Raw genomic sequence first — 12,795 nt, forward strand, 5'->3', positions numbered from 1 at the left:
TCAGCTTTTAAATGCACACACACACACACACACACGTATATGGGTAGACAGTTATTTAAGAAAAGATCACTCAAGTGTCTCTGCTTGTGGCTCTCAGTCGCTGAGGAAGCTGATGGAGACAGAGAGGGTGAAGGGCTTCAGTCAGGTGGTGGTCTCATCCAACCTACGTGATGCCACATCTCATCTGATTCAAGCAGGAGGACTGGGCGGCTTACGCCATAACACCGTGGTCGTCAACTTCCCGAAGAACTGGAAGCAACACGAGGACAACCGGCATCTAAGGAATTTCATTGGTGCGATCTCTTTTTATTATTTACATCTTATAGTGTGTTATCTGACAAAATCAAATGACGACAAAATGCATTGGTGTGTTGGGTTTTTTTCCTCCATTTTAGAGGTCGTGAGGGAAACCACAGCGGCTCACTTGGCTCTTCTGGTGCCGAAGAACATTGCTGCGTATCCATCCAATGGCGAGCGCTTCACTGAGGGCCACATCGACGTCTGGTGGATTGTCCATGATGGAGGAATGCTTATGCTCTTGCCTTTCTTGCTGCGACAGCACAAGGTACTCATGCAGCCTGCTTTGTACTTTACCACATGATGTCTGTACAGCTCCTTATTATTAGATCATTTCAAAGTCCAGATATTTAAAAAACATTTTGCTTATGCAATTAAGAATTTAGAATTATTGTGTTATTTCTGATTTTCATTTTTTTCCCCACGTAGAAGCATTTCTCATCAGTACAGTGAGGCATTTTCTGAATAAGAATCTTTGCTTAATGATAGCCGGGATAAAGGGAGAGTGTGGTACAATATGACATGAGATTGTTTATTGTTTTATGTTATTTTCTTTTCCTGCCAAAATGTACGTGAGGATGTAAAAAACTTGTGTGCAGAGTCCTGTTCATAAACTAACAAGGTATGAATAAACATCTAGCGATTAATAAAAAAGGGTCGTGCTAAATAAAAACTTAGGGTCATGTGGCTACGGGAAACTATTTATAGACATACGATACAGTGCAAAAGTCTCGAGTGACCCCTCACTGCTTCATATTACATTAAGTTAAATAATCCATGTAAATAAAGAAAGGTTTTGTCTGTACATTGGTCAGAACTCGCTCTTTTAATTATATCTTTATGTTTCATACACTGGAGGACCGAAAGCCAGTCTAAAAAATGTTTCTGTCTGTCTGTCTGTCTGTCTGTCTGTTTGTCTAGCCAGAATATGCCTAACAAAGTTTTGCATCATGCAAAACTGGCAGGACAGAATTTGTACTTTTGAAAAAGTCTTGTTTGTACAAAAGTACTTAGACTTCTGCCTGAAGTTTAACCAGTGCCATAAATGAAATCAAAATGTTGAGTAAAAGTGATTTTTGTTCCGGATTTATTAATCTTATTTTTAAATAAGCTACTAATAAGCTACTTGCTAAATGTAAACAATCCCCTGCAGGATATTAATTAGAAAATCTAAACTGAATATTTTTACTTAATAACTAAAAAACTGAAATAACAGCACTGAAGTTGTACTTGAAGTACTTTTAACATTTTAAGACAAATCTCTGTCTGATTTCCTTTTTCAATTTCTCATCTGTGATTCACTTTCCAATTACCAAACAGGGAGTGTATTTGGCTGATGATGTAAGAAGTACAGAATTTTATTTCTTGGTATTAATGAATTAGACAGAGATTTCTTCTGTACAGAAAGACAGACAGACATGTACGTGGGCTTCAACCCGAAATTATAACATCACTGAGTATATTAAAACTGAGTATATTAAAACTTTTTTTTGGTTTTTAACTTTCTACAAACTTTTTCCCTATTAAAAATGTACTTTAGCCAGTGTTGAACAAATTATAGAAACTAGAACAAATGTTTTACTGTGACAGGCTGCAAAGTGCCTAAAGATCCAATTCAAATATTAGTTGTTTATGTAACAACCTCAGCAGCGACCTCATTTCCCTTCTCGTCTGTTCCAACCACTGAGCATTCAGCATCATCAGTATACTAATCACTGGCCTGATCATCTCTCATCATCTGCACCTGTTACTCACTGGTTCATGCCGTAAGCTAGATGATTTTTAATGCTTGAATGATTTATAACACATGTTGTACAGCTTAACAACAACAACAAAAAAAACAGGGCCTGGACTGAAAATGACAAATGTCGAAAACCTAAGAAACACGAGAGCAAAAAAGGTCCTACAGGAAGGATGAAAAATATACTTTAATGTTCCTCATTAAAAATACAAAAAAGTCTTGTTTGGCTCTTTGGAAGCAAAATATGCAGAAATGAGGGGTGACTCAATATTTGTGAACAGTATTGCATGTATTAAAGTTCATAACACCCTTAAACAATCATTTTTCTTTTTCCTAGCTTAATTTTTTTATCTAATTAATAAGACAAAACTTTTATTGTTAAAAAAGAGAAGATACTGAGAAGCTGAATTGTGAAAAAAAAAAATATTCTCTTTAAAGTTGAATTTTAAAACTGTCAAAGTTGCTGTTTTAGACAATTAATCAACTCCTTCTGACCAATCAGAATTAAGAATTCACCATCGCTAAGATTTAATGGTCCTTAAAAACTGACTGTATCATCAAAATGATTGATGGTTTGGTTTATAGTGCTATCAAAAGACCAGCTGTCACACATGTGTGTGTGTGCGTGTGTGTGTTTAGGTTTGGAGAAAGTGCAAAATGCGCATCTTTACCGTGGCTCAAATAGATGATAACAGCATTCAGATGAAAAAGGACCTGCTGACTTTCCTCTATCACCTGCGACTCGATGCTGAGGTGGAGGTGGTGGAGATGGTGAGTTCCACATCTCTGCACATCTTCACAACTCTACACATATAGAGATACAAACTGACCTCTTCTCCCTATGTGCCCAAAGCATGAGAGTGACATCTCAGCCTACACCTACGAGAAGACACTGGTAATGGAACAGAGGTCTCAGATCCTCAAAGAAATGCACCTTACCAAGAACGAGTGGGAGAGAGAGGTGCGGCGTTAACTGATCAAGTATCAAACAGATCAAATATTAAGTATTTGGTTAGTTTCTAAACAGCTGGGAGGATGTATGATAATCGTTAAAAGCTTGTCATGCTGTAACATAGAGATGTATGTAATGTAATACTTGAAGCTTTGGCATGAGCATGAAATATAATGGAATATAACAGAACAAAAATATAGAAGAGATGAGATAAGAACAATGGGGGGAAATAAAGAATGGATTAAAAAGTAAAACAAAAATTAAATGTTTTAATTCGTAAAGTTCAAGTGTAAAACGTACATTTATCCACTTCAGATTCAGAGTATCACAGACGTGTCCCGCGGCTCCATCCGCCGGAAGAACCCATCTAACCTGCATCCCCCGAAGAACATTAGTGAGGAGCCTGCAGGGGGCAGTACTGAGGAGAAACCAGAGGAGGAGGTAGCTTTGTTTATTAAACCGATTTTCCGCCAAGTTAGTGCTCATACTGTAGCACTGGTTTCGGAAAGTGCATCTATCTAAACTCTGGAAGCAAGCACTGATGATAACTATTCCAATAACTACCATTAATATAAGCCCTTAACATTTTAATGTGTTTTATATGTAAGTAGGAAAAATGAGTAAGATCGGCATTGTAATGATGAATACGTGGTATAGAAACTGAGAAACCATTTTACTTGCAGTTATAACAAACAGAACATATTATTTCTAATTCTTAATTTAACAGAACTTCTGTTGAACAGCTACAAACTCAGAGTTAATAGATGCAGCTGATTTCTTTCTAGCCCAGACCATAGACTCTATGCAGTTGTGTAATGCACATGAAGGAGGTGGGTTGTATTCTTGATCATTGAGATGATTATGGATTTGAAACCAAACCTGTTTTTTATTTGTTGTTTATCTATGTGTATACCTACTAGTTTTATATCTATAATGAAATACATGATAATATAATCAACCATAATGTTTCTAGGACAATAATATAGAGTAGCTAATAAGTAGTGGAATTTTCACCTTTGTAATCATGCCTCATTTTATTTTCCTGCACTGAACCCTCCCTTGCTTGTTGTTCTCCTCTCTCAGTCTGTCAGTGTCTCCTGTTCCCGACAGGTACAGCTCATCCAAGGTAAGAATACCACTCCCATCCCTACAAGCCCCGTCTCCCTGAGCCCTATGGACAAAGGGGCCATGAGCCCCAGTGAGGAGGTGCAAATGACCTGGAGCGACGACTTAGACAAGTCCAAGAATCCATCCGTGGCTAATCCAGAGACTAATAAAGACATGTTTAACATTAAACCGTGAGTTGCTCTCTCACCCCAAAAAGGTTTTGGTAAATATCTGCCTTAAAGCATGAAATGTCACAGGGACAGTGCATCACTCAAGGATGGGAATGAATTATTGTTATGTATTGGACAGCCATCTTGGACAACTGAAAAAAGCCTGACAATCTGTTAATAACAAATCAGAGGAAAGATGGCTGAAATGTTTTATGTAAATCTGATATTATAAAACGTACAAGTGTTTTTGTATGTTTTTTAGCATTGTTTATTATAAATGATGCAATAAACTCTAAACACAATGTTGTTCTCTTTTGGTCATGCTTCAGAGAATGGGAAAACCTGTGAGTACCCTTTCAATTTAACATTACACACTCCTTTTCTATATGCTATGTAAGATTCAGCATATGCAGGGATGAGAACGGTAATAAATAGTAACATTTTTATTTCATTTGCAAAGAGCCGAACTTTCTTGTATTTTTATTATGTAGTCTCGAGAAATAGCTCTCCAGGCTTCCGAAAAGACTGTTTTGGCTCTCATTTTCAGTCCTGTCCCTGTACCTGCTCAATTTCAGAGTAAACTATGAATCATTCAAGCATAAAAAAAACATCTAACTTCAGGCATTAATCAGTGAGAAACAGATGCAGATGATGTCAGATGATCAGGCTGGTGATTAGTGTACTGGTGATGATTGGAGTAGACAAGAGAAGAAATGAGGTTGCTGCTGCTGTTGTTAAATAACTCATAAAAGTGAAAGGATAAAATATTTTTTACTGAACAACCAATACATAAAGATCTTTGGGCACTTTGCATCCTGTTGTAGTACAACATTTGTTCCAATTATTAATTAATTAATTGAAACTTATTTGAAGGCTCGAACATTTGCACAGTACTGTATAAGAAAAAAATTAACTCAATCAGACATAATTCCTTTCAAGCAATCTGGCATGATTCTTAGTAACAATATCTAAAGTATGCTTTGGATATCTTTTTGGATGGTCAGTTTTATTTTTCTTCTGTGTCTATTTAGACTTTTAAAGGTCCCATACATTATTATTTCTTTAACAAGTAAACACAGATCTTAGGGTTCCTTAAAGTGTGTTTATGATTTATCCAGCTGAAATATACCTCAACTATTTTTTTTACCTGTTCCAGTAATGTTTTAGTTCCTGTGTAATCAGAAAGCTGAGCAACAAGCTGGGGGAGGGGCTCTTCTTATATGAGGTCACAATGGGGGACAAAATTCTAACTTGCTTGTTTAAACCCTGGCCAAAAAAAAATCATAAAACAAAAAGTTTTTTCTCCTACTTTTTATTTGTTTGTTTGTACATAAACACTGACTCATGACACACTGACATTCGAATATCTAGAAGTGACTTAAAGTAGAATATGCGATATATATCCCCTTTTTAGAGCACCCCTCAATTTCATGTCAGCATTCTTTTTTGCTGGAACGTACGTCTCAATTTTCACTATTCTGTTCACTGAATATTCATTCTCATTGCCTGTATTTGCACATATTTTTTTATATTTTATATAATATATTCTGTTATATTCTCTCATATTTTATATAATATATTCTGTTTTTCTCTTAGTCATTTCTGTTGAAGCATGGGTCATCTCCCACTTCTACTTTATATATATATATATATATATATATATATATATATATATTTTTTTTTTTTTTTTTTTATTATTATTATTTATTTTTTTTTTATATATGTTCTACATGATTTACGATTTGCAATTAAGACTACATGTCTTTTGTGTTACTTTACTTGCTACTGGATGTTTCAAATTTCTGTAATGATATTTTGCATCAATAAATTATCTATTTATCTATCGATCTCTCTATCTCTCTATCTATCTATCTATCTATGTATCATGTCATTTTATTTTGCAGGAACCAGTTCAATGTGAGGCGTATGCACCATGCGCAAAAGCTCAATGAAGTTATTGTGAGAAAATCACAAGACGCAAAGCTAGTCCTGCTAAACATGCCTGGGCCTCCCAAAAACCGCAAAGGAGAAGAGAACTGTATCCTTCCTCTTATGTTTCCTTCTCTTATGTTATTATGAAAACTTTGTTCAAAGTCAACTGTGTTTTTAATTAATGAAATGTCCTTTCTACAGAACCGTGTTGTAACCTGTACACAAAACTGCATAAAGTGCAACTACACCAATGAGTGTGCAGTGCAGCAACATTAGGACGGTGCTGTGAAAGAAAGAAGAAAGTATATATATATATATATATATATATATATATATATATATATATATATATATATATATATATATATATTAAACAAGGTTCCTTTTTCTAACTTTAGCATCAGGGTATAACATGAGTTTTTAAATCCAGTTAGAGTAAAATCCCAATGCACTGAGGACACTACTAATGTGATTTACCGGAGAGATCACTTTTCCTGAGCGGATTACAGATGTCCCCTGGTGACATTATATAATAGACATATTATCAATCCGGTCTGTCTACGTATCTCTCTATTAAAAGCAACTTAAACAGTTGCAAGTTACACAAGTTACACGGTTCAAGCACTTTGACTCAATGCAAAGACATGGTTAGAATATTTTCGTCTTATCCTGAAAGTTATACTCTTTGACATAATCCTTCAACAGACATGGAATTCCTTGAGGTCCTGACTGAGGGTCTCAATCGAGTTCTCCTGGTGCGTGGAGGTGGACGTGAGGTCATCACCATCTACTCTTAATGGACAAACACATCCTCTCTCTGAAGTCTTTCTCATGCCATGTTACTCGTTCATAGACTGAACATCCTAGCGTTCCCAGACTGTGCCATGAGCAATAGAGCCCCAGCACATATCAGACTACTTTGCACTACATAATCAGAGACCTCCTTAGTACACCAGCTTAACCACCACTCTAGCTCAGCGTTATTCTCTCTATGTGTTACTTTTTCTCTCATCTTAACTTAACAAACTGCAAACTCTCAGCCGGTTTTACTGGGTTTTTGGAAAGTGCATACATTGCACAGATAGGTAGTTGACTCTCCGAAGACTGATATCCCAAAGTTAGACTCAGCCAAACATCCTGATACTGTCACTGTAAAGCTGAGGAAAAGCAGGTTTAATTATCAGTTTATGAAAATGTCTTCCAGTGTATCGTCTTATGGCCTGAGAAGCACTTTGAATCAAAACTACAGAATGTGTGTGTGTGCGCGTGTGTGCGAGTTTTCACTCGGCTTGACCGCATGGAAAGCCGAATCTTGTAGCTGTCCATGTTCTCACGCCATGGACATGTCTGAATATAAAAACATGATGGTGTTGAGATGCATATTTGTGTATGTGCGTGTAACGAGTATTTGCTTTTCATTTATTGAACTCAAAAAAAAAAAAACAGGGCTGTTAGCTTCTTGGAAACTTGATACAGTAAATAAGACCTTGAAGGCAGTTTTATATTTTTAACAAACAAATCTCGAAAATTGTCCGTTTTTAGTTTAGTATTTATGAGAGTTTGGGATGATATGTGAACGATACTGATACGCATCAGCATAACACATGGAGATGTGTACATATTGTAGTATAGGTATAGTATACATATTACTGCTAAAAAAAGAAAGTACTATGTGAAAGCTTTATCGATGAAAATTATATATAGCATACAGTATAAAAAATAGAAAATATTTTAAAGAAATACAAAATGTTGGACTATATGTATATCGTGAATATTTATCTAAACAAAAAAATATGACATCATCAGCAATTTTGAATGACTTACCATGATGATCACCAGCTTCTGCCAAACACTGAAATGTGCAATGTGTGCCATATGGACAAAAATAAATATATAAATAAAATCATTAAAAAAAACTAAATGAATACATTTAAATAGGACCTTTCTCTTTAAATGTGAGACACAACACTGATTATATTCCTATAATAAGCTAACAAGGCTCTTTCCCTGGCCTTCATTCATTTTGTAATGTTTAAATAATGCACCAAACATATGCTCATGAAAACTTAATCACACTGTACAGTGACACTCTCTATTTTTAAAAGCGTTATGTTACATTAGACAAATATCCTATATGTAAGACCGACAGATATTCTAAAGCATTGTTCTATGTTTGCTTAGAGTAGAAGTAGATTATATAATATATAATATATATATATCCATATATCCTCTGTTTTTTTTTTTTTTTTTTGTAAAATTACAAAAGAGAAAATGTTTACCTAGTAGACTAGTTAAAAATAATGATTATCATCAAAATTCTACTGTCTTGTATAATTGTGGAGGTGAAGGACAAACTAGAACCAGATTGCACTGAAGATTCAGCTTTTCTCAATCACACAAACTGCAGGCTACATAAATGAACCAGGAAGCTGGTTAACATTAAGTGCGCTGTTCTGACTGTGCTTTTTCATGTAAGCTCACTTTTGTCTAGTGTACTCATTAAGGAAATGTATTAATAGTGTGAGTAGGTCTCACTTATCAGCCCTTACTGAAAAATCACACACTTTTCACAGATGATCCCATTTTTTCTCCAGGTACAATTAAATGAGTAATATGTGATCATGTTAATTTTACTCAGAAATTTACTCAGGTAAATCAATGTGACATATGAATTAAATAATAATATGATTTTACTTCACATGCTAGAAATATTAAAATAAATCAGTCAGTAGAAAAAAATCATATGATGATAAATTTATATAAAAAATTTTATGAATTCTGAGAAATAAGTCAATCAAATAAGTGATCTTTAGGGGGAAAAACCTGACTGAAACTACTGTAAATACATTTGGGGGGAAAATCAGCTGTGAAAATAAGCAAATATTTTTAGGAAATCTTTGAAGGAAAAGCACATTTCAATATAAACTTTAAATTTTGTGAAATCTAGGAAAAAACACATACAGAACATATCATGTGGAAAAATTAATTTCTGGTAAATACCATCATGTGCAAATAATTTTCTCATAAAAAATTATGATTAAACTACGAAATTATGAAATTATGATTTACTGATAAGTTTGAAAATAAATGAATTTTGAAACAAATATGTGAAATTACTAAATTGTAAAAAAAAAAAATCAGTTGCAAATAATACAATTCTTGTACTGGGAAATAATCACACATGAAAAAAATAGTTGTGTGTCTGGGGAATGTAAAATGAGTTTAATTGTAAATAATAATAATAATAATAATAATAATAATAATAATAACAGACCAACCATGTAAGAAAATTCAACGTGAAAATAAAAAATTCACAGATTGTCAATGTAAAAAAATGAATCATAAAAAAATAATGAAGAAAAGGTATTAAGGGAAAAATTTGTATCAATGTATTATGAAAAACATAAACATATAAGAGACTCACCATGTACAAAGAAGTCAAAAGTCAATAAAAACAAATTAATCGTAAAAAATCAGATGTGAAAACAATTTACTCAAAAAAGTTACATCCTAAAAATTAAGATGAAAATTACTTAAACGGGGAACAATCACATGTGAAAATATATATTGTCAGTGGAAAATCCTGGAAAATTAGAATAAAAATCAACATTGTAAATAAAATAATGTGAGAAAATTAAAATGTAAAAAATCATTCATAAAACATCATGAAAAGCTTAAATGTATAAAAAAACAAGTAAAAAATTAATTGTTAAAAATACCATGAAAATTGTTTAATCATGAAAATCACATGTCCAAAAAATTTCACACAAAAGTTATTGAATTCTTGTGAGTAGGAAAAAAAAAATCACATTTAAAATTTTATTGTGTGAAAAAGTAATCATAAAACAAATTTTTCATTAATCATAAAAACGTACATGTAAAATAGACTTGCTACATAAAAAATAAGAAATCAAATTAATACTTTGCAAAAAATTGAAAAAATGCATGTGAAAATAAAGAAATTGTGTAATTAGTGTGATAAAGAAGGCGCAAAGTGTTTAAAAACACAAATGTGCATAGTGAAATTCATGTGACTTTTCTGTAAGGGTGGGAAATCTCTCGGGGTGGATATACAGGGTTTCTGGCACTTTGGTCATATTACACTTACAGGTGATTTCTTCATGAAACAACACTAAAAGTACATGTTACTAGCAGACTACCTATCATGTACAGTTGTTATAGGCAAAACTTGGATACCATTTCAGATCAATCTCTCTCAAGATTTTCTTTCTTTTTTTTTTAAGTTAAACACCATTGTGTAGTAGCTTGTCATTTCTTATGTCAATTTTAAACAAATTCATCCTCTTTATTTGCTTATTCTGTATTTTTTAATAGTTTTTACATAGCAACAAAACACCTGTTACTTCAGGTCTAAAGTCGAATCACCCCTTCGAAAATAAAAATATTTTGGTAACACTTTCTATGATGCTTATAAACATAAATAGTTACAACAGTTTCTTTGTAGGTTGACAATGATCCTCCTAATTCTTTAATAATGCTTCATCAAGCCCTAATAATGTATGATAAAGATTTCCTTAATGATCATATTGTAATGCCAGTGTCACTATTGGTTATAATGCCATTCGCTCTCTTTAATAATAATATAAATAATTATAAAGCAACTACAACATTTATAAACACTTATTTATTTTATAAAGTTAGAAACTTTTCAATAACCAAGTGTAGTTAAGTTGTAAGACACTATTAACCGTACTTTTATAATGTAATTTGGAATGTCTTACCAAAGTTAGGTAGGGAATATTTGGAAATCATTTCAATTCACAGTGATGTTAAGGGCTCTCTGATATCATTTCATGCTAATCTGTTATTTACTAGGATTTATACAGGGCTAGACAGAAGTCAAGATTAGTTTTGGACTGAAAGACAAAATGGGTAATATTAAGCCTATTATTAATATTTTTTTCCTTTAATGAAATCCTTGATTCTGTATGGTTAGCATTGTGAGATAACAGTCAAATATTATTTATTATAAGTTCTTTATTTTGGTGCATTTTAGAGGTGGATATTTACTCCCAATTCTTTTCCTCTTATGCTCATCTTGTGCTGTGAAGTTGCCTTTAGGGAACAAAACGTTCTAAATATATACAAAAACTTACAGCTCGAATCTCAGCTCATGTTAATTATGCAATGTTGACTTGTAGCCTTCTTGCGACAAGAACGTGAAGTTTTCTACAGGTAGTCCAGCAAGGTCAAAAAAGAGACCGGTTAATTGGTTAATTAAACTGCAGGTTTTTTTTTTCTGAAGGTGCTAACAACTTATGCATGATGTGTTGTGAAAATTGTGAGACTATTATTTAAAACAGCGAAATTATAGGGATTAGGTTAGAGATAGTTATTGGTAAAGGAAGATGTAGCCTAACAAATGCAAGGTGTGTGGCTCAGGAGTCGCAAATACTTACAAATGCAATAACAGGTATAATAAAGACCCATGGCTTCCTCTTAGAGGATAGATTTTTCAGCAAGATCTGATTTGAACCATCAATTTGAAGTGATTGTAACTTTATTTACTCGGGTTAGAACCTCGACATTAACTGCAGTTCCTTACATCAGTTGAATCTGTTCAAAATGGTTTACTGACCCTAAAACTAAAACATTTTGAATTATCTCCTCTTCAAATTAGGATAAATACCTATAAGTACTAAGGTTTTTTATGTGGCCATGAACCACAATAATAAAATTATAGACTAATAATTAATTATTTATTTAAACAAATTAAATATTTCGATCTCTGTTTGAGCCTTGGGTTGGTGTTTACAGCAGGCTTCTAGCGGGACCTGGTCATCTTGAGCTTACTCAGTGTGATTAGCTTTTAGTTTCATAAACACACACACACACAATGGAATAAAAAATAATGTCCTCCCCCCTCCTCCAAAAAAAAACAGTCAGAAATGTTTCATTCCTATACAACTGGAATTTGTATTCTATTCTTCGAAGAATAGTGATATGTTTTGTATAGTATTCTAACGCAGACATGAATTAGGTTCGATGTTCTAGGTGTTTTATGTTCTCTGATTAAATTCTCTATCCTTTAAGCGAGGACTCACTTATTGTGCGTGAGTGTGTATGTGAGAAAAATGGATAGAGAAAGAAAGGGCATGAAGAGATGCGTGTGTGTGCGTGTGTGTTTGAGTTGTACTTATATAAGAACTAAGGAAAGTTGTTGTGTATTAATTTCTTTTGTAAATACAAATATTAAAGAGTTATATCATATTGTGGCTGTTTTATTTCCATGTCCATGCAAGTCTAATAGTTTAAAGAAAATATAAAACTGTGTATTCTCTATTGTGTTTGATGATAACATGATTACATGTTTTAAAAGAAATATTTGAGATTATTGTTTTATCTTGTCAAATGCTTCTCTATTACATGGCTAATGGTTTCTCCGGACCATTTTATGTCTGCACAAATGCAATAAATTGTCGTTTTATTACACATATTCCTGTGGCTGCCTTTTGTTGAAAAGAATCTCATTTGCTTTTTTACAATGTTGCAGGAAATGAGAAATCTGAAACAATACCATACCATACCAACCTCTGAGGTTTGCCGGAGAATTAGCAGTGGGCGCGGTATTGCAG

General features: G+C 33.4%; 1 protein-coding gene across 3 annotated transcripts in view; it reads left to right on the top strand.

Moving 5' to 3' along the window:
• Nucleotides 1-12,795, top strand: part of slc12a5b (solute carrier family 12 member 5b) — a 75,750-nt gene that overhangs the window by 58,273 nt on the left and 4,682 nt on the right. The window contains exons 18-26 of one of the 3 annotated variants that reach the window (XM_053503994.1): nt 98-293; nt 396-565; nt 2,678-2,809; nt 2,892-2,999; nt 3,306-3,431; nt 4,074-4,288; nt 4,597-4,611; nt 6,172-6,305; nt 6,905-8,115. In XM_053503994.1, coding sequence (XP_053359969.1) covers nt 98-293; nt 396-565; nt 2,678-2,809; nt 2,892-2,999; nt 3,306-3,431; nt 4,074-4,288; nt 4,597-4,611; nt 6,172-6,305; nt 6,905-6,996 — 1,188 coding nt within the window. In that variant the 3' untranslated portion in view covers nt 6,997-8,115. Of the gene's footprint in view, nt 1-97; nt 294-395; nt 566-2,677; nt 2,810-2,891; nt 3,000-3,305; nt 3,432-4,073; nt 4,289-4,596; nt 4,612-6,171; nt 6,322-6,904; nt 8,116-12,795 lie in introns of those variants that run through there. The other 2 variants (XM_053503995.1, XM_053503996.1) reach the window with 2 other exon arrangements.

This window comes from Clarias gariepinus, chromosome 9 (genome assembly GCF_024256425.1).
Source record: "Clarias gariepinus isolate MV-2021 ecotype Netherlands chromosome 9, CGAR_prim_01v2, whole genome shotgun sequence".
NCBI classification, from domain to species: domain Eukaryota; kingdom Metazoa; phylum Chordata; class Actinopteri; order Siluriformes; family Clariidae; genus Clarias; species Clarias gariepinus.